The following is a 23,581-nucleotide window of genomic DNA, read 5'->3' on the forward strand; positions in this document are numbered from 1 at the left end:
AATTTTTCTGTGCCTGATAAGTATTACTTAAATTCCAGCATCTTGAAATGTGTTATGTTCAAGGCAGTCTGCTTGGTGGGTGTGGAGTGCAGTTCATCAGAAGAGACAAAAATGCACATAAACAGTCCTGTAAGACAGACTCTGTTCATTATTTAACAGTGGGACACTATCAGCTCCATGCTTTAGGGTTAAAATTATTGATTTTTAAGCATTCAGAGAAAGGACATTTTAAAAATTGTCTTCTATGTCAGATTTTGCCCGTTGTAAATATTTCTGATATTAGCAAAGACCAACTTTGTATAGAACTTTTGGTTCTGTGTAACTTAGTTCTTCGAGAGTGTATTCAAAAAGAACAAATTGGTTAAAAAAGGTAAAGTCAGCTTATTGCAGACCATATTTTAGGGTGCAGATGGTGAGTGAATCAGTGTGGGTTTTATTCTGCTCTGCCAATTTCAGTGTTGTAGACCTAAATCCCAAACAAATATGCAAAGGCAGTTCTGGTTCACATTTTCCTTCCTACTGCTTGTAAACTGGTGTACATGTTGATAGTATCTCATTTTGTATTATCCCCCCAGCTCCATTTCACTAGAAAACTTGCAGCCTTTTTTTCATAATATGTCGTTGCCAGTGAAATATATTACATAAAGTATGCTAAGCAAATCAAATTAATATGTATAGAATTCATTTATGAGGACTGTAATGAGGTGATTTAAACTTTGATTGATCTTTCCTGAATAAAACTGCTTCATTTGATGAGTCGCTGTCTTGAGAATTAATTGGAGCGTTATTGGGCCTTCAAAGTCTTATCTCTGTTGTTTTCTTTTTTTTAACAGTAGATGCCTGGTAGACATCTTAGAACTTTAAGAACGGAAAAGACCTGCTTTTAGGGGATAATGCTGAGGGACACTATGAAATCTTGGAATGATAGCCAGTCAGATCTCTGTAGCAGTGACCAAGAAGAGGAAGAAGAGATGATTTTTGGTGAAAATGAAGATGATTTGGAAGAAATGATGGATTTAAGTGATCTGCCTACCTCACTTTTTGCTTGCAGTGTCCATGAAGCTGTGTTTGAGGTGCCAGAGCAGAAGGTAGGCATGTACCCTGCCTTTCCCTGCCTTTGGTAGTGTGTTAAATGTGTGCGGGTTCGGGGAAACAGCATGTGGCTGCCCGTTTGCAAAGTTTATTACTGGTCCGTGACAGGTAGAGAAGTGTGCACCAAACTTTAGACATTGCTGGGGCATTTTTATTATGCTTTATGAGACTATCAGTCTGCAACAGATAGGAAATATTTAAAATCCAGTCCTTCCCCCACAGACATTTTGAGAAGTACTGGTTTCTAGTGAACTCTGAATCAAGTCCTGCTAAGTTCATCCATTTATTCATGCAGTCATTCATTTTTGGAGCCTGTGGTTAAAGAGAAGCTAAGTGATTTTTAGCCTGGCTTCCTATTACTTGGGAGTTAATTCACAAAAGAAGGAATTATTTTAAGCCTTTTTCTCGGGCTAATTACATAATTAGGACTATTTATGATTTCATTTTGACAGAGTTGTTAGTATTTCTTGTTTTACTTTCTACAACCTGGCCAGGGCAAAATGATTGAGTTTATTTTCTTAAAAGGTTACTCTTCTTTAGTTCATTCATTATTTAACTGGAAAAAGAGATTGTATGTGTGCTTTTAGTTCCGTCGTGACCTCACAAAAGCTTGTGGGTCTTAGTCATACAAAAGTAAAATATTTCTGTCACTGGTATGAATTTTGCATGTTCTAAGACTTCGTTTAAAAATCCTATCACGATCCTTTTAATTTGCTATCTATGCCCTCTAAGTATTTTCCTTCCAGTGACTCTCATGGAGCAGAACTTGATATAGTTTGACTCAGTACATACTTGAGTGCTCCAGTGTGTAAGGCACTGTACCAATTGCTTCAGGGAATTTAAACAGCTTCTGCCACAGAGAGTTTACAGTCCTGCAGTGGAGATGATCAGTAATTTGATGTAAGATAGAATACTCGTGCCTTTAGAGACACTTGAAAGTACTGAGGTAACAGAGGAGTAGGATCACAGCCAGCTGGAATAAAAGATCTTACGGGGAGACGGCATTGCAGAGGAGCTGTGTGAGTTGGGTAGGAGTTTAGCAGGGAAGGGAAAGGCATTTCCAGCCAGAGGGAACAGAATGAGCGAAAAAGCTGAATCAGGAGAGCGTGGACCGCTTACTGCAGGGAGTAGTGAGCAGTTCTGTGTGGCTGGCTCTGAGGTGACATGTAGCCAAAGTCAAGAGCAATTGGGCTGGAAAGGTGAGTGTGAGGCATCCTGCAGACTCAAGGAGCTTGCCCTTCTGTGTTCAGTAGCCTCTGAGCAAAGGAGTGGCAGTCAGACTTACACATTGGGAAGGTCAGCCACAACCTGTGAAGGGCAGAGTGGTGGCAGGAGAGCCAAAGGCAGGGCCCGTTGGGGTGCGCTTGTGGAAACCAGCCTAGAGGTGCAGGAGACCTGGAAGGGGAGAGGGAGAGGGTGGCAGCCACCAGGTTTTTACCGTTTGGGTTTGTTTACATTTACAAATGCTATTTTCTTTCCCAAGTTCAGTCACAGTGTAGACATTTTGAAATCATTCTTCCTAGTTTTCTAAATATGTTTTAAGAGCTCTAAATTTTCATGTAATAAATAATTACATTGACTTTGTTGTTTGTTGTTGTGAGAAACCACATGTATTACTAGTTTATCTTAAAATTCGTAAGAATTTTTCAAGAAACCTCACAATCTTATCTGTCCCAAGTTTTTCTTTTTTCACTATAGCCTAGGGATTTGTTTAACTTGCCAAAGTGATGAATTCTGGTTGGTTTTCAATTTTAAAACCATTTGAGGTTGTATCTAACCTAAATTTATATTGGAAATCGTATCACCAGAAATTCTAGCAGCAGTTCAGTGGACTTCACATTACATACAGTTCTTAACTCATAGTAAATTTTATATAAAAACCTTCATGATACTATCTGAAGCTGCAGAATATAAAATGTTTATATAATAAAATTATATATGGATCATTAATTGGATATAAAGTGTAAGGAGAATCAAATGTTTTCTTTATAGTTTGCTTCTCACTGTCAGTGTCTTATTTTGCTTTAGTTTCTTCTGGAATAACCTGTTTGTGCAGGTCATCCACATACTTGCAAAAAACAAAGCAAAACAAAAACCACTTCTGATGGATTATGGGCAAAATAATTCTGATTGCAATTAAATGCTTTATTTTCAAAAGAATTTTAGTTTTTTCTCCAGGTTTGAAAAGGTTTTTGTCTTGATAATTTTATAATTGTTGGAATGAGCTTTGACCCTCTTCTGAATGGTAGACTGAGTAACACAGGTGCCATTGTCATGTGAAGGTGAATCTTCGTTTTAGATCGCTGGATTTGGGCTCTACATTTTCATCGGTTTTTCTTGAAAATTGCATGAGGTAGAGGAGGAAAAGTAAAGAATATAGTAAACTGTAAGAAAAATAAACCGAGGAAAAGGCTTATCTCGTGATTTCTGTTTCAGCAGCAGCACGGTTGCTAGTTTTTATACATGTGCTCAGCTAATCAGTGGCTCCATCTGGAGCACTGCAGGTTTAGTAGCTAATTTTTCTGTAACAGATTGGAATTTGTTCCAGTGTGATTTTATTAACTTGACATTTTTAACCCCAGTTTTCCCTTTCTTAAAATAACGAAAAATTGAGCAGCCTTCTGGTTTGAACATGAGAGGTCTTCAAAATGCAATTTACGTTTTTATGATGGGAGAAACTGGAGTGATTCTCCTTTCTGATTTAGGTCTGTGTGTCTGAGGGGACTCAGTAAATGTTGATGCGAAGCAGCATTCCAGATAGGACTGACTTTATAAAGAAATGCATGTGGCTTTTGGATTAGTCTCTTCGCAAAGCACTACCCTTCGCACATGAAACTGTTTCCACTGACCTACTCACCATACGACATTTGATTTATTTTTCTAATGACGATGGCTGGGGTATATTAAGACATCTCTTCTTGGTCTCCTGGTCCTGCTTTTTGATCAGTGACACTTAGCATCTAATACAGTTCCCAGTATGCGGCAACACCTGTTAAATGTTTGTTGAATGAATGGATTATGTAAGATGTTTATGGAGGATTAGTGATACAGAGCTGTGGTAGAGAAACAGACTTATAAGCTGGGTGAGGTTAAGTAGTATGTAGAAGATTGAATCTGAAATTGTGATTTCAGATACACTGGCGCAAATTCTTCTGTGGTCTGTATAATCATATTCATAATATAATCTTTCTGTTGAGCATTTAGTTTCTATGCCCTCCATTTAAAGAATAGAAAATATTACTTAAGAAAAATAAATGATATCTGGAAGTTAACTGAAATACCCTGAGTCTCTGGTTTTTAGACCTAATCAATTGTTGAGTGTCCTAATACAACCTTCAATCCAGGAGAAATAAATCTTTTGAGGAAAGTGATTTGTTTTAAATTTGAGAATTGAAAAAGGGGATTCAAAGGAAGAATGTTAAAGTGAACTGTATTTTTAACAGTGCCTGGAACATAATATGGTTTCAGTAAATATTTGTTCAGTTGAATCTGTAGTGCCATTCTGGCCAAGAATTAGTAAAAATTTAGTTAACTTCAAGGCTAGATTAAACACTACAGAATCATAGAAGTTTAGAGCTGGAAGAAATCCTAGCCAAGTCTCATACAGTAGTTTCAGAGTAACAGAGTGATTGAGCTTGCTTTGGAATCCATTTTTCAGTTATACACTGAAAACTACAAAACATTGCTGAAAGAAATTAAAGACAACACAAATAAATGGAAAGATATTCATATCCATGGACTGGAATACTTATTATTGTTAAGATGTCAGTACTGCCTAAAACGGTCTATGGATTTGGTGCAATCCCTATCAAAATCCCAAAGATGTTTCCTGCAGAAATAGAAAAACTCATCCTAAAATTCATAGACTCTCAAGAGACCCCCAAATAACCAAAACAATTTTGAAAAAGAACAAAGTTGGAGGACTCACACTTGCTGATTTTAAAACTTAATACAAAGCTGTAGTAATCAAAGCAGTGTGGTACTTACTTGTCAATTATATCTCAATTAAAAAAAAACAGTATGGTACTAGGATAAAGATAGACATATTAACCAATTGAATAGAACAGAGAGTCCAGAAATGAATCCTTGCATATATGGTCAAATGATTTTCAGCAAGGATACCAAGACCATTCAATGGGGAATGGACAGTCTTTTCAACAAATAATGCTGGGAAAACTGGATATCCACATGCAAAAGAATGAAGTTGGACCCTTACCTTACACCATATACAAAAATTAATTCCAAATAGATCAAAGACCTAAATGTAAGAGCTAAAACTATAAACTCTTAGAAGGAAACCTAGAGAGAAAGCTTCTTGACATTGGATTTGGCATTAATTTCTCAGATATGACACCAAAAGCACAGACAACAATAGAAAAAATAGATAAATCGGACTTTATCAGAATTTAAAACGTGTGCAGAGAATATTTTCAAATTGTATATCTGATAAGGGATTAATCCCCAGAATGTATAAAGAACTCCTAAAATTCAACAACAAAAACCAAATGGGGTATATACAACTAATTGAAAAACGGGCAAAAGATTTGAATAGACATTTCTCCAAAGATGTATAAATGGCCAATAAGTACATGAAAAGATGCTCAACATCATGAATAATTAGGGAAATACAAATCAAATTCACAATGAGATACTTCACACCCATTATTGACAAGGATATGGAGAAATTGGAACCTTTTGTGCATTGCTGGCGGGAACATAAAATGGTATAACTGCTGTGGAAAATGGTATGGCAGTTCTTCAAAGAATTAAGCATAGAATTACCATATGATCCAGTGATTTTGCTTCTGGGTATATACACAAAAGAAAGCAGGGACTCCAACAGATATTTGTACACCAGTGTTCACAGCAGCATTATTCACAATAGGCAAAAAGTGGAAACAACTCAAATGTCTATCAACGGATAAGTTAATAAACAAAATGCAGTGTATACATACAATGGACTATTTTCCAGACTGAAAAATGAATGAAATTCTGATACTGTGGATGAACCTTGAAAGACATTATGCTAAGTGAAATAAGCCAGACACAAGAGGATAAATATTGTATGATTCTACTTATATGAGACAGAAAGTAGAATGGTGGTTGCCATGGGCTGTGAGAAGTGGGGAATTGGGAGTTACAGCTTAATGGGTACAGAGTTTCAATTTGGGATGATGAAAAGTTCTGGAGATGGATAGTGGTTATGTACAGCAGTGTGAATATACTTAATGCCACTGAATTGTACACTTAAAAATGGTTAAAATGGTAAATTTTGTGTTTTGTATATTTTATCACACAAAAAAATGCAATCCCCCCTTTTTCTTGACTTTATCATTCTTTGTAATATGCTTTTATACATATATACAAAATATGTACATATGTGTGTGTACTATGTATGTATATATGTATGGGCACCTCTTTTGCCCCACTTTGCATGCTTTCGGCCCACGTTTTCACTCCAGCTGTTGTGAGAGTGCTCACCTGTGTGCAGGTGTAAGCTCACAGCAGCTGGCCTCCGTGGCACTGTGGGTATCTTGCTCTTTGTCCCAGTGTTTCTCTGCTGACTGTGCACAGACGCTCTTCCGTATGGATGCAGGTGCAGATGTAGCAGTGTGCGGGGAGTTAATTAACATCTCACAGGGCAGTCCTTGACCAGTGGGGGGCTGAAGCCAGTGAATACGTCCCTTCTCCTCCACTCTGCAGCCACCGGTTCCTTGGCTTCTGGCTCCTCACAGTGCTCCTAGCAGGATCAAGCCCCAGTTGCTCACAGAGGTGACCAGCTTGGTAAGACAACCTGGACAGAAGGAGGACGGGCTTTCCCTTCTTCCCTGTTCCCACCTTGTCACATGAGGTCACTTCCCAAAACAAGCTCCTTGTGTGTGCCCTTGCCTTGGCCTCTGCTTTCACAAGGAGCCCAGGGAAGACACAGGTGAATAACTTCCAAGTTTGGTTATTCCTCCTGTGTAAAGGCACTGTCTCAGGCTCTCAAAAAAGGGGCAATTTTTAGCTTGTGCAAAAAGGATAAGGACTAATATAAAGAAAAACCACGTGCCCACCCAATTTAGCAAATAAAATTTTACTAATAAATTGAACTCCTTTTGTCTTCTCCCAGAGATAAGCGTTATCCTGAACTCCATGTTTATCATTTCCCATGCAATTTTAACTTTTTATTAAGTTTAACCATACGAAATTGGTGTATCTGTAGGCCAAAATGGTCAAATACAGGTTTCCCCCTTTCTCCAAAAGTAGAGTGTTTCTACAAAACCTTTTGTAAGCTGAAATGGTATAAAATGAAGAAGCAATTCCTTAGGACACGTCTTACCAAAGGATGCACAGAATAAATCGAGGTAAAGCACAGATGCTCACAGACACAGTTCAAAGCTAAGGTGGCTTGAGATGCTGAGATGCTAAGGATAGTTCCCCGGGAAGGAGCTTGGTGGTGCCACTCTCACTGCTTGCGGTGTGCACTGCCTCTATAACAGCTGCTGCAAAACATGCTGAATGCGATTTTCGCCTTTTTTTTTTGTAAAAGGGAAACACCCTCTTTGGATTTCTTTCAGTTAGTGAAAACAGGTACTAATGTAGGTCTTTTGTGAAAGCAAAGCAGCATAAAGCAGACTTTCAAAAAATGATGGATACCTGTATTGGCATTTCTTCTGGTTCATCCTAATACTGTTGTGTATGTATGTATACTATTTTTAAATTTTGCTCTATTTGCAGTTGACATGATTGTCTATTTAGAAAGGAATCTACATAAAAACTCTTAGAACTAATAAGTGAGTTTAAGAAGGTTGTAGGATACAGGATCAATATACAATATCAACTACATGTCTCTATACTAGCAGTAAACATTTGGAAATTGAAACTTAAAAAACATTACAGGGCTTCCCTGGTGGCGCAGTGGTTGAGAGTCTGCCTGCCGACGCAGGGGACGCGGGTTCGTGCCCCAGTCCAGGAAGATCCCACATGCCGTGGAGCGGCTGGGCCCATGAGCCATGGCTACTGAACCTGCGCATCCGGAGCCTGTGCTCCGCAACGGGAGAGGCCCGCGTAATGCAAAAAAAAAAAAAAAAAAAAATTACAGTAGCACCATGAAATACTTAAAGATAAATCCAGCAAAATATGTGCAGGATCTGTATGCTGAAAACTATAACACTAACGGAATACATAGAATTTTACATTATTTAAAATTTTCTATAAATGGCATAATTATATGTTTTTTTCTCCATGTTATATTTGTAAGATTTTTTTTTCAATACCATGCCTCTCCCTTTTGACCTGCAAAGTTTTGTGGGTTTTTTAAATTAATTAATTTTTGGCTGCATTGGGTCTTCGTTGCCGCGCACGGGCTCTCTCTAGCTGTGGTGAGCAGGGGCTACTCTTCGTTGCGGTACACGGGCTTCTCAATGCGGTGGCTTCTCTTGTTGCGGAGCACGGGCTCTAGGCGCATGGGCTCTAGTTGTGGCTCGCGAGCTCTAGAGTGCAGGCTCAGTAGTTGTGGCGCACGGGCTTAGTTGCTCCACGGCATGCGGGATCTTCCTGGACCAGGGATCAAACCCATGTCCCCTGCATTGGCAGGTGTATTCTTAACCACTGCACCACCAGGGAAGTCCCCTATATTTGTAAGATTAATCCGTGTTGAGATATGTGTTCAGTGTCCCTTGCTGTATACTGTCCTGTTTTACAAATATACCATTCTTTATTTACCCATTCTAATGTTGGACATTTAGGTTATTTTTGAGATGTTGTTACTGCAACAGTGATGTTGTAAATGTTCTGTATGTGTCCTGTATATGTGAGGGTGAGAGTGGGGGGGGTCTCCTCGGGGTATATAAACAGGAATGATGTTGCTGGCTTGTCAGGTTGCACATTTTCACCATCTTAGTGGAGACTGTCAGATAGTCTCTAAAGTTGTACCTGTTTGCATTCCTACCAGCCATGTAGAAGAGTTCCCATTGTTCCATAGCATCACCAATACTTTATATTTTCAGAATTGAAAATTTTTGCCAGTCTGGTAGTTAACATTTTTATTCCTTTTTAACACACTTTTGCATAAACTGTAGATGAATGCTTCTCAAATTTATCGCTTAGTGAAGGACCAGGTTTTTCCTCCAAACTGTCACAGATTTGTAAAATGCAATAAGAATGTCACAGCAGTGTAAACTTGCTAAAATGTTCCTAGACCCTTTCTCTCAATTTCTATACCAAACCTTGTTGTGGACCAGTAGCGAAGTTCATGGACTAGCACTGGGTCCTCAGACCGCCGCATCGTATATATAACATTTAGGAAATTACAAATATAAGATTTTGAAATGAAGAAGCTATCTTCAGTTATCTTCAATTATATTTGTAGCTTCCATTGTAAATACTTTGTCTCAAAAACAAGAGTTAAAAAGGGTCTTAGATCATTTAGTTAGGTATCCTAATTATCGGCCATATTAAGAGATCACTGAATAGTCAGGTTAGCTGTCATGTTCTTAGAGACAGTTGGTTTACAGATTCCACATTCGATCTTGATTTGTGTATTCAGTAAGTGTTTATTGAGCATTGTGCCGGCCACAGTTAAAGTTCTGGGGAGACAGTGGTGAACACAATGACTCTCCAGCCCTGACGGAACATTAAGGAGATAAATATATTTAACATGCAAACAAGTGAATCAGAAGTTCAGATGATAACAAGTATTGCTATGAAGAAAATAAAATAGTGGAGGGGTAGAGAGTGACTTGATGGGTAACAGTTTTTAACTAGAGTGGTTGGGGAAGGCCTGTCTGAGGAAGTGACGTTTGAAGTCACTGAATAATGAGAAAGAACCAGTATAATATTTAATACTTCCTATAATTTAATTGAGATTTATCCTAACATAATTTTTAAAATATTTATTTATTTAGGCTGCTCTGGGTCTTAGTTGCGGCACGCGGGATCTTTGTTGCAGCATGCGGGCTTCTTAGTTGTGGCTTGTGGACTTAGTTGAGGCATGGGGGATCTAGTTCCCCGACCAGGGATCAAACCCGGGACCCCTGCATTAGCAGTACAGAGTCTTACCCACTGTACCACCAGGGAAGTCCCCTAACATAATTTAAATAACTTTTCTGTCATGTGTCTATATAGTTGAAACGCCTTATAATTTTTTTTTTATCTTTCTCAAAACAAATAATGCATTGAAGCTTTTTTTCCCCAGTAATCTCAATTTCATTTGGAAAAGATCTGCCAGTCCCTAAATCAAGGTGGGATTTAAGGTCCTTGGGTTCTAAGAAACATCTAGATTACCCATGTGTATGTGTTCCTAATCTCTCCAAAGCAGGGTGCTCCCATGGGGGAGGGCGGGATAATTCAGGAGGGAGCGCGCTCCAAATAGGCACGTGTGTCGCCTCTGTACTGCCTGGCACAGAGCCCAGCTTTTGAGCCTTGCTGTGCATTAAATATGTGATGAATAATAAACTGGGAAGATTATCTACAAGGTCAGGGTACCAACACTCGCCAGCGTTTACGTTGAGCCCTCCTAAATTAATTTCAGTAACCATGTCTTTTCTGTTTGTTTTATTTTCTTATCTGATTTACATTTCTATTTTTATAAGTTTTATAGGGCATATTATATTGGGATAGCACAACATGTCCATAATATGTGTGTATGGGTATGTGTGTATGTATATAAATTTAAAAGTAGATAAATAAAGTATATTGGCAGTGCATATTGAAATACTTTTACTGGTTTGGGTGTACAAAGGACTTTCCCCAAACCATTTTAAGAGTAAGTTGCCAGCAACGGTGGCCATCACCCACAATTTTTTAATTTGTTTTTGCTACAAACAAGGGCATTCTAAGAGAAAAAACAAAATTCAGGAAATTAACATTGATACATTACATTGTTCTAATTCTTGGACCCCACTCAAATTTGCCGGTGGTTCCAGTAATGTCCTTTATAACAACAACAACAAAAATCCAGTCCCTTATCACGCAGTGCATTCAGTTGTCAGGTCCCTTTTGTCTCTTTCAGTCTGAAACAATTCTCAGTCCTCCCTGCCTTTCAGGATGCTCACACTCTTGGAGACCGCAGGCTGGTCGTTTTGTAGCCCATTTCTCAGTTTGGGTTTGGCTGATGTTTCTTCAGGGTCAGAGTCAGGTTGTGCACCTTTGGCAGGAACATCACAGAAGTGATGCTGTCCTCTTCTCACATCCATCTTTAATTTGTCCTATTACCGATGAAATTCACTTTGAGCCCTTGATTCAGACAGTGTCTCCCAGGTTTCTGCACTGTCGAGTTATTCTTTTTTTCCTTGTAATTAATGAGTACTTTGTGGGAGTTACTATGAAAGTAAATATCCTGTATCCCTGTCAAGTTTTAAACATATTTACTCATATCAGCAAGATTCGTGGTTTCCTATTTCATTCATTGGTTATAATCTGTTACTGTCAGGATTTTATGCTCACTTCCGTCCCAGGTTTGACCAGCACTTGCCCCTTCCAGGTGGTCTCTGTGTCTTTTTGACATGTGCCCATCACTCTTCGGGTACCTCTTTAAACTTTCTAGCATAACAAACTATTCCAGAATTATCTTGTACTCTCCCTGCCCCAGCGCTGGAATCAGCCATTCCTCTGAGGAGCCCTGATTCCTTTCAATGGAGAACAGTCATATTCAGGAACCGAGATAGGATTTAGCTGTGTGTGCCGGGTGCTCTCGGAGTCTCACTGTTCCTAGGCCTCTGGCACAGAGGTGGGAACTATGTGCATATGAACATATTTGCATACATACCTGTGTTTACACGTATACTTCCAACTCCAGTCCAACACTAAAGAATTGTTTCTAGTTTTCTCCCTTTTCAAATCTGTAACTTCTTTCTCTGACAGAGAGAAAACTAGCTTCCATTATCTTATTATAGTTACTTATTCAATCACTTTTTCTGTATCACCTTAAATTAAATCACCACCCACCCCCTTTCCCATGTGGACACCCACCTGTGTTCGAGCACCCCATGTCAGGTCCCACCCTGCACCCAGACCCACCACAGGAAAGTCCCCTTCACCCCACCTGGGTTCTGATACTCCCGCGGGTGCCCTCCTTACCCTGCTCTGGATCCAGTGTCCTCTGCTGCCCTCCTACAGACACATCCCTACCCACCTGGGCTCTGAGCTCCAGGCTGGATTGCCTTCCTGAGCAGGTCCCCTCCTCAGCCTTCTCACGCCATCAGCCTGCCCCTTTGCTGGATACCTTCCCTCTTGCCCTGCTCTGGGCAGTCTTCCCGCATGGACATCCGCCTCACCCCGCTGAGTTTCAGCACCCTGTGTTGGTCTGCCCCTATGTGGGCACACTGTCCTCATCCTTGTTGGGCTCCCGCACCCCATGCTGGGCCTGCCTCCCTCCCCGGTGTCTGCCCCCCTTAACCCACCTGTATCTGACACCCTGCTCCAGGCCACTGAGGCTCCCTGCTCCCTATCAGCATGGACACCCCAACCTTACTTGGCTACACCTGAAGGCTTCTGAACCGAATGTTCAGGAAGAGGAAGGATGCCTTATTCTTTTTAAAGGAACAAATAATACACTTCCTTCTCAGACTTGTTTCTGACATTTTTTCAAGTTTACACGTCTTTGGAAAGATGGGTCCCTAACTTGAAAAATCACCTTCATTCTCTAATGTCCATGAAGAAAACACCACCGGAAAGGAAATGAACGTCTACCCTGGAATAAATCACACAATCAATATTGTTCCTTGTTTTAGCCTCAATATCTAAGATAGTACCTGGCCTTATTGAATGAGTGAGTTCATGAACAGTGAGAAAGAATTTATCAAGACATGTACACGCAAAGGTCTAGATGGAGACCAAAGAAATAGAACAGAGCTCAAGTTACTGCCAATCCTTAAGTACATGGACAAGCCCGAGAATGAAATGTTTCTTGGTCTTTGTACGTAACTTACGACGAAGAGGAATCGTGTCTTGCTCCTCCACGTTTTCATGCATACTGTGATAGCTTCATATCAGCCATTTCCATTTGTTTTAAGTGGCTTTTCATTCTGTGCAAGCTTGGTGCCATGAATACATACATAGTAAGCAACTCCAAGGCCATCACCAAACAGTTGACTTTACGAAATAGAAAACAAAACAAAAAGACAAAATTAATAAGGAAGATTAAAAGCCACTGGCATGGAAATCGTGTATTTTTTCAGTATGTACAATTCAATTCATCACTACAATAAAAAAAAAAAAACCCTGCTCTCCTCTCCCTCAGTTCAAGTCAAAGTTCATAGCAGAGTAATGCAGACTCCTCAGTGTCATAACAGAGAAGCAGTGTCCTCTGCTTCAAAGGGTCAGGGTCATAGGTCAAGTTCAGAAGAATCCTGGGAAGATGGACACTGACTCTATTAATCAGTGGTTCACTGTATCACCCACTGCAACCGAGTCTCCTGGGAGGGCACGTCTCCTAGGTGACTGCTCCATCAGCTCGACGCATCTGAATTACACTAAAGGACTGTCAGGAAGGGCAGGTTTTAATTTTCCACTGGCGACCTCCGTGGTACCTGCTATCTCGTTCATACTGTCATCACTGTGTATTTACCACCTTCCTGGGGAATCCACATCACACAGTAGAACAGCTATTGTTGTGACCACAGAATGGCAAATGGATTATTGCAACAGCTCTACCTATTTCTGTTAATTATAGTGATAATACTCCCTATGTATTGTTCTAAGACCTTTAAATGTTCTCTCTTTCTATCACCAATAACCCAATGAAGTGAGTACTTTTACTATCCTCAGTTAATGGTTAAGGAAACTGTGGGCACAGCAAAAGTGAGTAACTCGCCCAAGGTCACACAGATGTATAATGGAGCCAGGAGTTAAACGCAGACAGCCAAGCTCCAGAGTTCTGTGCTCAGAAGACAAGTGGCTGGTAGAAGCCATAAGACCTTGCTGAAGTGTCCAGGCTGTGAATTCCTCCTTAGGTCTTCCTTTTGTGGTCTCATGTTTGAAGAAGTGAAGAGTCTCTGTTACTGGATGCAAAAAGGAGTGTTTTACCCATGCTAAAGGCCAATGAGCAGAGAGCCTCTGGTCCTCAGAAATGGATGGTGTGTACTCATGTCCCCCTCGTAAATGCAGAGGTGGTTTTTGTACTTGTTCATCAAAGCCAGTGCTCAGTCACTGAAGTCACAGGAAAGATACCACCATGTGGACGACATTGTCCCTGACTGGGCCATTGGACCATCTACAGGCTGGCACATGCAGTTCTCTCTACTCCAATAGAAGCCTGAGGCTGGATGTGAAGTTCAAGCTGAACCTGAACTTCCCTGAAATTTATTTGAAAGTTAAGAAACGTCTAAACAATTCATGAGACAAGGAAGAATCATAATAGAAATTAGACTAAAGTATTTAGAATCAAATGATAGTGAAAATAATATATATTAAAACTTGTGGGAACAGCTAAAATAATACTTAGAAATGTATATTTTTAAAATGCTTATATTAAAAATGAGAAAAGTTGAAAAACTAATGGAGTAAGCATCCATCTTAAGGTGATAGAAAAAAAACTCAAAAGAATAAAGAGCAGTAATTAATGAAAAGGGAATAAACATACATGGAGAGAGCCAATAGTGTCAGAAAGGTGATTCCCCAAGGAGAAAGAATTATATGTCTCCACTTATATGGGTCTTTAATTTCTTTCAACTATGTCTTATAGTTTTCAGTGCACAGGGGAAAAGATAATCATTTCAACAACGGGTGCTGGAACAAAGGGATAGCCATATGGGATAAAAAATGAACTTTGACCCTTGTCTCACATACAGAAATTAACTTGAAATGGATCATAGACCTAAACCTAAGAACTAAAGCTATAAAACGTCTACAAGAAAGCATAGGAGAAAATCTTAGTGCCCTTGGGTATGGCTGAGATTTCCTAAATATGACACAAAAAGCACAAAGGTTTTCTATGGGTTTTTAAAGTTATTTATTGTCTTTATTTTTTATACTTACGTGCGTTTATACTTGATACATTTTTTTAACATATTTATTGGAGTATAATTGCTTTACAGTGGTGTGTTAGTTTCTGCTTTATAACAAAGTGAATCAGCTATACATATACATATATCCCCATATCTCTTCCCTCTTGTGTCTCCCTCCCTCCCACCCTCCCCATCCCACCCCTCTAGGTGGTCACAAAGCACTGAGCTGATCTCCCTGAAAAAGCACAAAGGATTTTTTTAAGTCAACACATGGAGTCAACACCTCATCCAAAAAACAAAAACAAAAAAACAAAAAAAACTTGCTTTTCACAAGATACTCTTTCAAAATGAAAAAGGAAAGCAAGGACAATATTTGAAAGACATAGACTTTCCAAAGGGTTTCTATATAGAATACATAAAAGAACTCTTACAACTTAATAAGAAAGAGAGCCCAAGTTAAAAGTGGGAAAAGATTTGAACAGACACTTGACCCAAGAAGTTATAGAGATGGCAAATAAACTTAGGAAAAGATGCTCAATATCAGTAATCATTAGGGAAGTGTGAATTAAAACTACAGTGAGATAATACTGTATCCCAGTACAAAGGCTGAAGTTAAAAAGACTGACCATACCAAACGTTGGTGAGAATGTGGAGCAGCTAGAACTCTTATACACTGTTGGTGTAAATGTAAAATTGTACAATCACTTTGAAAATCAGTTTCTGAAAAGTTGATCGTATACTTGTCATACAATTCAGCCATTTCACTCTTAGGTATTTACCCAAAAGAAATAAAATTATATATCTACCCAAAAGCTGTACAAGAATGTTCATAGCAGCCTTATACCTAATAGTTCAAAACTAGAAACAGCCCAAATGCCCATCAGCAGGTACATGAGTAAACATCCTTGCAGTGGAATTCTACTTGACAATAAGAAGGACCACAAAAGAGAACCCAGTAATATGAATCTCAAAGTGATTATGCTCAGGGAAAAAACCTGGACCTCCCCCACACACACACCAAACGTACATTTATACAAAATGCTAAAAAATACAGTCTAATCTAGAGTGATAGAAAAAGAGATGGTGGTTACTGGAGTGAGGGGGGGCACCTCATACACATCTGTTTTATGTCAAGTAAGGACTTAAACATGAAAAGTAAAACCATAAAACTTTGAGAAGACAAGCCGGGAGAACATCATTGTGATCTCAGAGTGCAGAAGGATTTCTCAAGACACGACACAAAAGGAAAAAGTGGATACATTTAGTAAAGTTAAAATTTTAATATTTATGGTACCTATAATTGACAAAGAAGTAGTATGTCTATAGAACTCCCATGACTCAATAAAAAAAGACAACCCAATAGAAAAATGGACAAAAGATGTGAACAGATACATCACATTAAGAGGAGCCCCAAATGGCCAATAAACATGAAAAGAGGTTCAACCTCTTTATTATCCAGAGAAATGTGAATTATAACCAAAATTAGAACCCATTTCATATTCCCTACTTCACATTGGTAAAAATTTAAAGGTCTTTATCAAATGTTGGCATAGATATGATGCAACCAGAACACACATTCACTCTTAGAGAGTAAACTGATATAAGCTCTTTGGAAAACTATTTGGCAACATCTACTAAAGTTAAAGATGTGCCAGTGCTAAGGCCCAGGGATTGCACTTCAGAGAAACTCATGCATATGGTACCAAGAATGTTCATAGCAGCACTGTAGTAGCAAAAACTGGAGGCAGTTCAGATTCCAGCAGCACTAGAGGAGTTGTGGTATGGCTCTACGATGGAATACTATACAATCATGAAAAGGATGGCTCACAGTTACACGCAGCAACAAGGAAGAATCTTAGGAACAAAAAGCAAGTTACAGAGGAATATGTGCAAAATGATTCAATATTTAGGGATCCATATAAATGATGTAAAACTATAAAGAAAAACAAGGGAAAGGTAAGCACAAAATTCCAGAAAATGGTTACTTTGAAGCTGGAAAGGAATAGGATGGGGGTAGAAACTCTGGCACACTGTGGACTTCAAAATGATAGTAATGCTTTTGTTCTATAATTGGGAATGTTTTTATTATTTTTATACCTTATGTTTATTTTATAATACTTTACATATGATTTTATAATATGAATCTACACTATATTTAATAAGGTTATTTTTAGAATAAGTGCAAACTGCAGAATTCAGCATGTGACTAACAGGATACCTGTTCTTATATACCTACAAGAAAAAAATGCTTTTTGGGAGAAAAAGGCAAATTATAATGAGTTCTATCCCATTAATTATGTTTAATGACTTAAATTTCCTCTTGGTAAAGGTTTTTCGTTTCTCCCCCCGCCCCCATTCTCTCTGCCTGGCTGCCCCTCAATTTGTAGGAGAGATTTGAAGCGCTTTTCACCATCTATGATGACCAAGTTACGTTTCAGCTGTTTAAAAGCTTTAGAAGAGTCCGAATAAATTTCAGCAAACCTGAAGCAGCAGCACGGGCTCGAATAGAACTCCACGAGACAGACTTCAATGGGAAGAAGCTGAAGCTGTATTTCGCACAGGTACTTCATGGTGCAGAGGGCAGTGTTCTCTAAACTTGTTTTCCTCCATCCAGAAATACTGTCAGTTCTCCATTTTCTCTATTATTATGCCAGAGGTCTTTGATATGAACAATCCCCAAGGAGAAAAATATTTTTCCTTTATTTTACAGATATATACATTTATTTGTTAAGCATATTTGCCGTCCTAACTTTGTTTTGCTTAAACATGAAAAGAGTTTCAACCTCTTTTTTTTAAAATTCAGTTTAAGGAATTCATTTTTCTGGCAGCTCTTCTCAACTGAGGTTGAGAAGGTTAAGCCCTAACACCTTAAAGTCAGTGAATTAACTTTTCTCCTGTGCATCTAGAATGGCACTCGTGCTAGGACATCCTTGGAAGAAGTGAGAAAGTAGTCTCTGGAATCATTTCCGTGTGCCGTGATTCATATGAGGCACCCCTTTGAAAATGGCTCCCAGCCCAAGGGGTGAGCAGGGAGGAGGCACGGCACATACAGAAAGACTGTTTTAGACTTTGGAATTGAAAAGGATCTTGTGGGTTGCCAAGAATTGGCTATGCTTATTATTCTAATCCTACATTGATAGGACTCTGAGAAGCCAATTTCTTCTCGGAAGAATTAGTGAAATAAAGGCAGTAGATGGTGTGTTAAGGGCACTGTTTTATTTTCAACACAGAATTTTTTCCCTTGGTCTTAGCTTTCAAAAAAAAAAATTAAGGGGTTTGTCATCTCATACTACAAATGAAACCCGTGTTTGGACTTTCCTTGGTGGAATTGATGGAGATGGTATAACCTAATCTCTTCTAAAACTGGGATTCAGTGCTTAGTACCTACCATTCATTGTCCATTCATCTCTTCACCAATTTATTTTTCTATTCAACTAATATTTATTGAGCACATAATGCTCTGTGCTGTGCACTGGGTGTTCAGTGGTGAACCAGACAGGCACAGACCCTGACCCAGCCACTGGGAGATGTACTGGTAAAGAGAAATTTTTAAGTTTTAAATATTTTCTCCCAAGAGATGTTCTCCCAAGAGATGTTACAGTTAATGTAAAGATGAAAGTGAAAAAAAATAGTCCAGTCAAATTTTGAACATCTCCCTCCCCGCAGGTACAGATGTCCAGCGAAACACAGGACAAATCGTATTTGCTGCCCCCTCAGCCGGTCAAACAGTTCCTCATCTCCCCTCCTGCGTCACCTCCAGTGGGGTGGAAGCAGGGGGAAGACGCGATGCCTGTTATAAATTATGATTTACTCTGTGCTGTTTCCAAATTGGGACCAGGTAACAAACTTCTGTCTCTCCTGTTTTTTTCCCAAGAAACTTTTGTATTAAAGGCTGTATTCAGCAATTTGTGTTCTAGCCAACGAGTAACAGCATGATCAGCATGGAGGATAAAGTCACACAGACCTGGGTTCAAATTCTAGCATTTGCTAACTTTGCGATCTTGAGCAAGTTACTTAGCTTCAATTTTCTGAGCCTCTGTTTTTTCATCTAAAATCTAAAATAGGGATCATAATAGCTACCTTCCAACGTGGTTATAAGGATTACATGATATATATGTAATAATTAATCTAACTGCGGTTTTTACCGCTATAAATTCTAGTATATATCAGGTCGTTAGTGAATATTAGTGGCCATCAAAATAGCAGACAGACGTCACATTGACTAGTGTATCAGGGACCTGTTGGTGATACCATATCATCCCTTCCAGATTTTTCTCCTGTATTTATTTTTCATTTCTTCTTTTCCTTCTCTTTTATTTCTCTCTCTCTCTCATCCCTTTAAAACAATATAAGAAATCGGTGCCATTGTTGTTCATACAAGTTGTCCACCTAAAATAATGTTATGTCTTTTATAGGGGATACAAAAGGCATTTTTTTTTTTTTTTTTTTTTTTTTTTTTGCGGTACGCGGGCCTCTCACTGTTGTGGCCTCTCCCGTTGCGGAGCACAGGCTCCGGACGCACAGGCTCAGCGGCCATGGCTCACGGGCCCAGCCGCTCCGCGGCATATGGGATCCTCCCGGATCGGGGCACGAACCCGTATCCCCTGCATCGGCAGGCGGACTCTCAACCACTGCGCCACCAGGGAGGCCCTACAAAAGGCATTTTGAGGGGACGTGGCTAGTTGTTTTTTTTAGACATCAGAGCTGTATCTTGGATCTCTGAGGTCCTATAATAATGAGATTGCCGATGCTGCCCGGAACCTTACAGGTGTCTACCAAGGAAAAACCAGAAACTGTTATGAAATTAAGCAGATGTACTTGTGTTATTCATAGAACAGTAATTAGCACTTACATTTTAACCCCCAAGACCTCAGTACTCCGTACTAGCTAATGTCTTAAAATGCCAAAACTTTTTAAGAACCTTAAAGCATCAATCCTCTAATGCCAAGACAAGATGAAGTTCTCTGAAATAGGATTTAAAGATTGAAAAACCAATAAAGAGCAATGAAAATATGAGTAGAAAATATGAGTAGAGCAAGAAGTTTCAAGGGACAGAACCCTTCCTTTGCTGTTTACCTCCACAGGAGAGAAATACGAACTTCACGCGGGAACCGAGTCGACACCGAGCGTGGTGGTTCATGTCTGTGAAAGTGAAACTGAAGAGGAAGAGGAAACAAAAAATCCCAAACAGAAAATCACCCAGACAAGGCGCCCTGAACCTCTGACTGCAGCACTGAGCAAGCCCCGGGCCTTCGACTGCACACTGTGAGGCTTTGGTTGTGGGGCGAGGCTGCTGCCACCTGGGCTGGGGTGGTGGGGACATGCCTGCCCGTGACCGCTGCTCAGCTGAGGCGAGGACAGGAGGGAACAGCGCCTGCCCTGGAGACAGGCGAGTACTTGGGAGTACAGAGTAGCAGCCGGGTTTACCTGTTCAAAATTTTAACTGTTGCTCTGAGCAGCACGTTAAATTAAAGGATTAGCCCCCAACATGTGGCAACTCTTGACCATTTTTAACAATAGCAAATTAGGAGAATGGCTCCCTCCAGCAACGTTGATTTCCCTGCTTCCGTATAGCATGGGGTACCGCAAAATGAAAACTCTAGTCACTGAGTGCAGTACCATTTTTAAGAACTTAAAAATAGTCTTTCAATTTTAATAATGTAGTGCGGGTTTTTTTTTGTAATGGTCTATTGGCTTCCAACTAATCTATTGGTCAAAGGTTAATTGCTCTTCAACATACATGGAATTTTTTGCACAGAAAGAAACCTGACTTAGAGAATAATTCATAGAAAATCATTTTTCTCAAGTGTTTTTTCCTTAACTTTGGGGAAGAAATGCCCAATTCCCTTTGACTGTCAGAATCAAGGGACCCAAATCTATGTGCACATTGTTCTCATCCTGAGAGTGATGCACAGACCCCAGTTCCTGATGTGCCATCCCTCCCGGACACAGAGCTGTTGCTTTGGAAGGCAGGACATATCCCTTGTGAGCTTGATGACTGTGACCTCAGACAGCCACTGCACTCTACCATTTGTGACCATGTCTTGGCCTGTATCTCGGACTGTCTTCAACCACCAGTTGAGTTTTGTTATGCATATTTGTGTGTCATCATTCATAGGCTTTGAATTAGAAAAGGTCATGATAAGATTTTCCATTTTTAAATTGTCCATTTAAACATTTTTCAGTTTGATTTGAAAGAAAAGTCACACACATTCTTTTTCTGTGAATTAGGGAAAGATGGGGCAAATGGAGATCGTTTTGTTAATTGGACTTTCTTTTGGGTGAAATTTTTTTACCCTGGCTTCCAGTTGTCATTTTCCCCTAAAACAGAAGTGTTTCCTACTTGTGTTTCAGAGTGTATCGTTGAACCTGCTAAGGTAGAAGCAGACATCTTAACTCTTTGTGGTCTATTTGGACTTTGAGGTCCCTTTTGTAGAGAAGCATCAAAACTAAGAATGCTTTGCTTCAGGTCAAGTGGCTCTGCTGATTCTCTGCTCACTCCGAGGTTTTCTTTGTATGGCAAGTGTCTGGGGTTCCCTGGTGTGTCTGTGCAGGGATGTGTGAGTTTGGACTAATAAACCAATATGGCTGCCACTACAAAGAAAGAAAAATGCAGAAATTCAGACTGTGCTGTCTGTACATTTTTGGTAATGTGTTTCTGTGGTCTACATGTTCTTATTACGGTAGAATTTATTTCTAAGGACATAAACTTTATTGCAAAAAAAAAAGTTTTCTATATTTTCCTTGCCCTCAAATACTCTGAGATGATCAACTCTTCTATTTGTATATATCCACCACTGGTAAGCCTCAATGTAAATTCAGTTGAAACTTGTGATTCTGTAAGCAGTTTATTAAACTCATTATTTGGCAGTTTAACTGGCAGACACTTAATAAATTTACTTTGCAGTTCTAAATTCAGCATTTTGTCACTTTTTAATCTTATCTGGGTGTACTAACTTATCATTGCAGGACGGACCCTAAGTCAGGAAATGTATGTATTTTCAACATTGGGGAATTTTTTTTTTTTTTTTTTTTTGCGGTACGCGGGCCTCTCACTGTTGCGGCCTCTCCCGTTGCGGAGCACAGGCTCCGGACGCGCAGGCTCATTGGCCATGGCTCACGGACCCAGCTGCTCCACGGCATGTGGGATCCTCCCGGACCGGGGCACGAACCCGTGTCCCCTGCATCGGCAGGCGGACTCTCAACCACTGCGCCACCAGGGAAGCCCCATTTGGGAATTTTTGAATTTCCTTTTAGATAATATTTATTTGCTATAATTTTCTAAGTGGTCAAAAGTCATGATGCTTTATTATCTGGCTTGGCTTTCATGCTCTACCTTCCAATTAAAGAATATTTTATCCCTAACTTAAAACTGTCTTTTAAAGTCAAACAATGCAAATTACCTGAATATTTCTTTTTCTCTTTTCTTTCTTTTTTTCCAGTGTTGAATAAATTGAAGAAAAACTTAAACCAAAATTAAATATCTATTAAGTAATATATATTTTTATTTAAAATATAATTATTTAATATATATTAAACTTTTCTGAATGGAAAACATTAATATTTTCGTTCTTTCTAGTATAATATTTCCACAAGATGAACTCTAAAAGAAAAACTACTATATGCCCATTAACTTTTTTTTTTTTTTTTTTAATTTTTGGCCATGCCCCACGTCTTATGGGGCCTTGACCAGGGATGGAACCCGAGCCCTCAGCAGTGAAAGCACCAAGTCCTAACCACTGGATCGCCAGGGAATTCCCTCCCATTGACTTTTAAATATTGTGAAATCAACCAGGATCTCCCCAGGTATTATGAGCTCTTTTTTTGGCTATTTTGTATCCAGTTCATGTATCCATCTTGTGAGAGATAAGTCTCATGCATCTTTTTTTTTTAAGTACCTTCTAATAAGTTTATCTACTTCTTCTTCTTTGAAATTGAGCCATTGCTTAGATTTAACTGATAATATGGTAGCTATGTTTTCTTTAGAAATGATAACCTCTTCTTGAATCAATTTATTTAGACAGTTATGAGGAAAGAAGATGATGTTTTCTGTTAGGAAAAAACATTTGCGAAGGATAAGAAAATTGTACGACAATAAAAATAGTCGACAGAACCTGTAATGCATGGGCTATTATGGTCTAGGTTCTTTCAATTTACCCACCGGATGAAACCGGAAGTTAATCTGTTTAAAAGTGTACCCCCGTGAACATCTACTAGTTTAAGGTGCTAAGAAGCAGAAATGGTAAGAACAGTTAGTTCCCTTGCTTTGGAGAGCTGAAAACCAGGTGAAAGCAAACTAGTCTTTTCACATTCTCCTTCACCAAAATATTATACACTAAAACCTATCAGTAATTAAGAGCCAAATAAAAGCTCCTGGGAACTTCTAAGTTCAACATAAAGGGTTTTTTTTTTTTAATTGAAGTTTAGTTGATTTGCAATGTTTTGTTAATTTCTGCCATACAGCAAAGTGATTCAGTTATACATATATGTACATATTCTTTTTTATATTCTTTTCCGTTATGGTTTATCACAGGATATTGAATATAGTTCCCTGTGCTGTG

The 23,581-nt window shown here is 39.2% G+C and overlaps 1 protein-coding gene across 2 annotated transcripts; it reads left to right on the top strand.

Moving 5' to 3' along the window:
* Positions 1-893: 893 nt before the first annotated feature.
* On the top strand, positions 894-20,476 carry RCAN3 (RCAN family member 3; the record flags this gene model as incomplete). 2 transcript variants are annotated; one of them, XM_079726810.1, is made up of 4 exons in its annotated part: positions 894-1,088; positions 17,408-17,581; positions 18,687-18,858; positions 20,105-20,476. In XM_079726810.1, 4 exons carry the CDS (start codon positions 894-896, stop codon positions 20,287-20,289), a joined length of 726 nt encoding a protein of 241 aa, XP_079582936.1. In that variant the 3' UTR covers positions 20,290-20,476. The 2 variants fall into 2 exon arrangements, with proteins under 2 accessions (XP_079582936.1, XP_079582937.1); XM_079726811.1 differs by lacking the exon at positions 18,687-18,858.
* Positions 20,477-23,581: the final 3,105 nt, after the last annotated feature.

Source organism: Hyperoodon ampullatus, assembly GCF_949752795.1.
Source record: "Hyperoodon ampullatus genome assembly, chromosome: 2".
Taxonomy (NCBI): Eukaryota; Metazoa; Chordata; class Mammalia; order Artiodactyla; family Ziphiidae; genus Hyperoodon; species Hyperoodon ampullatus.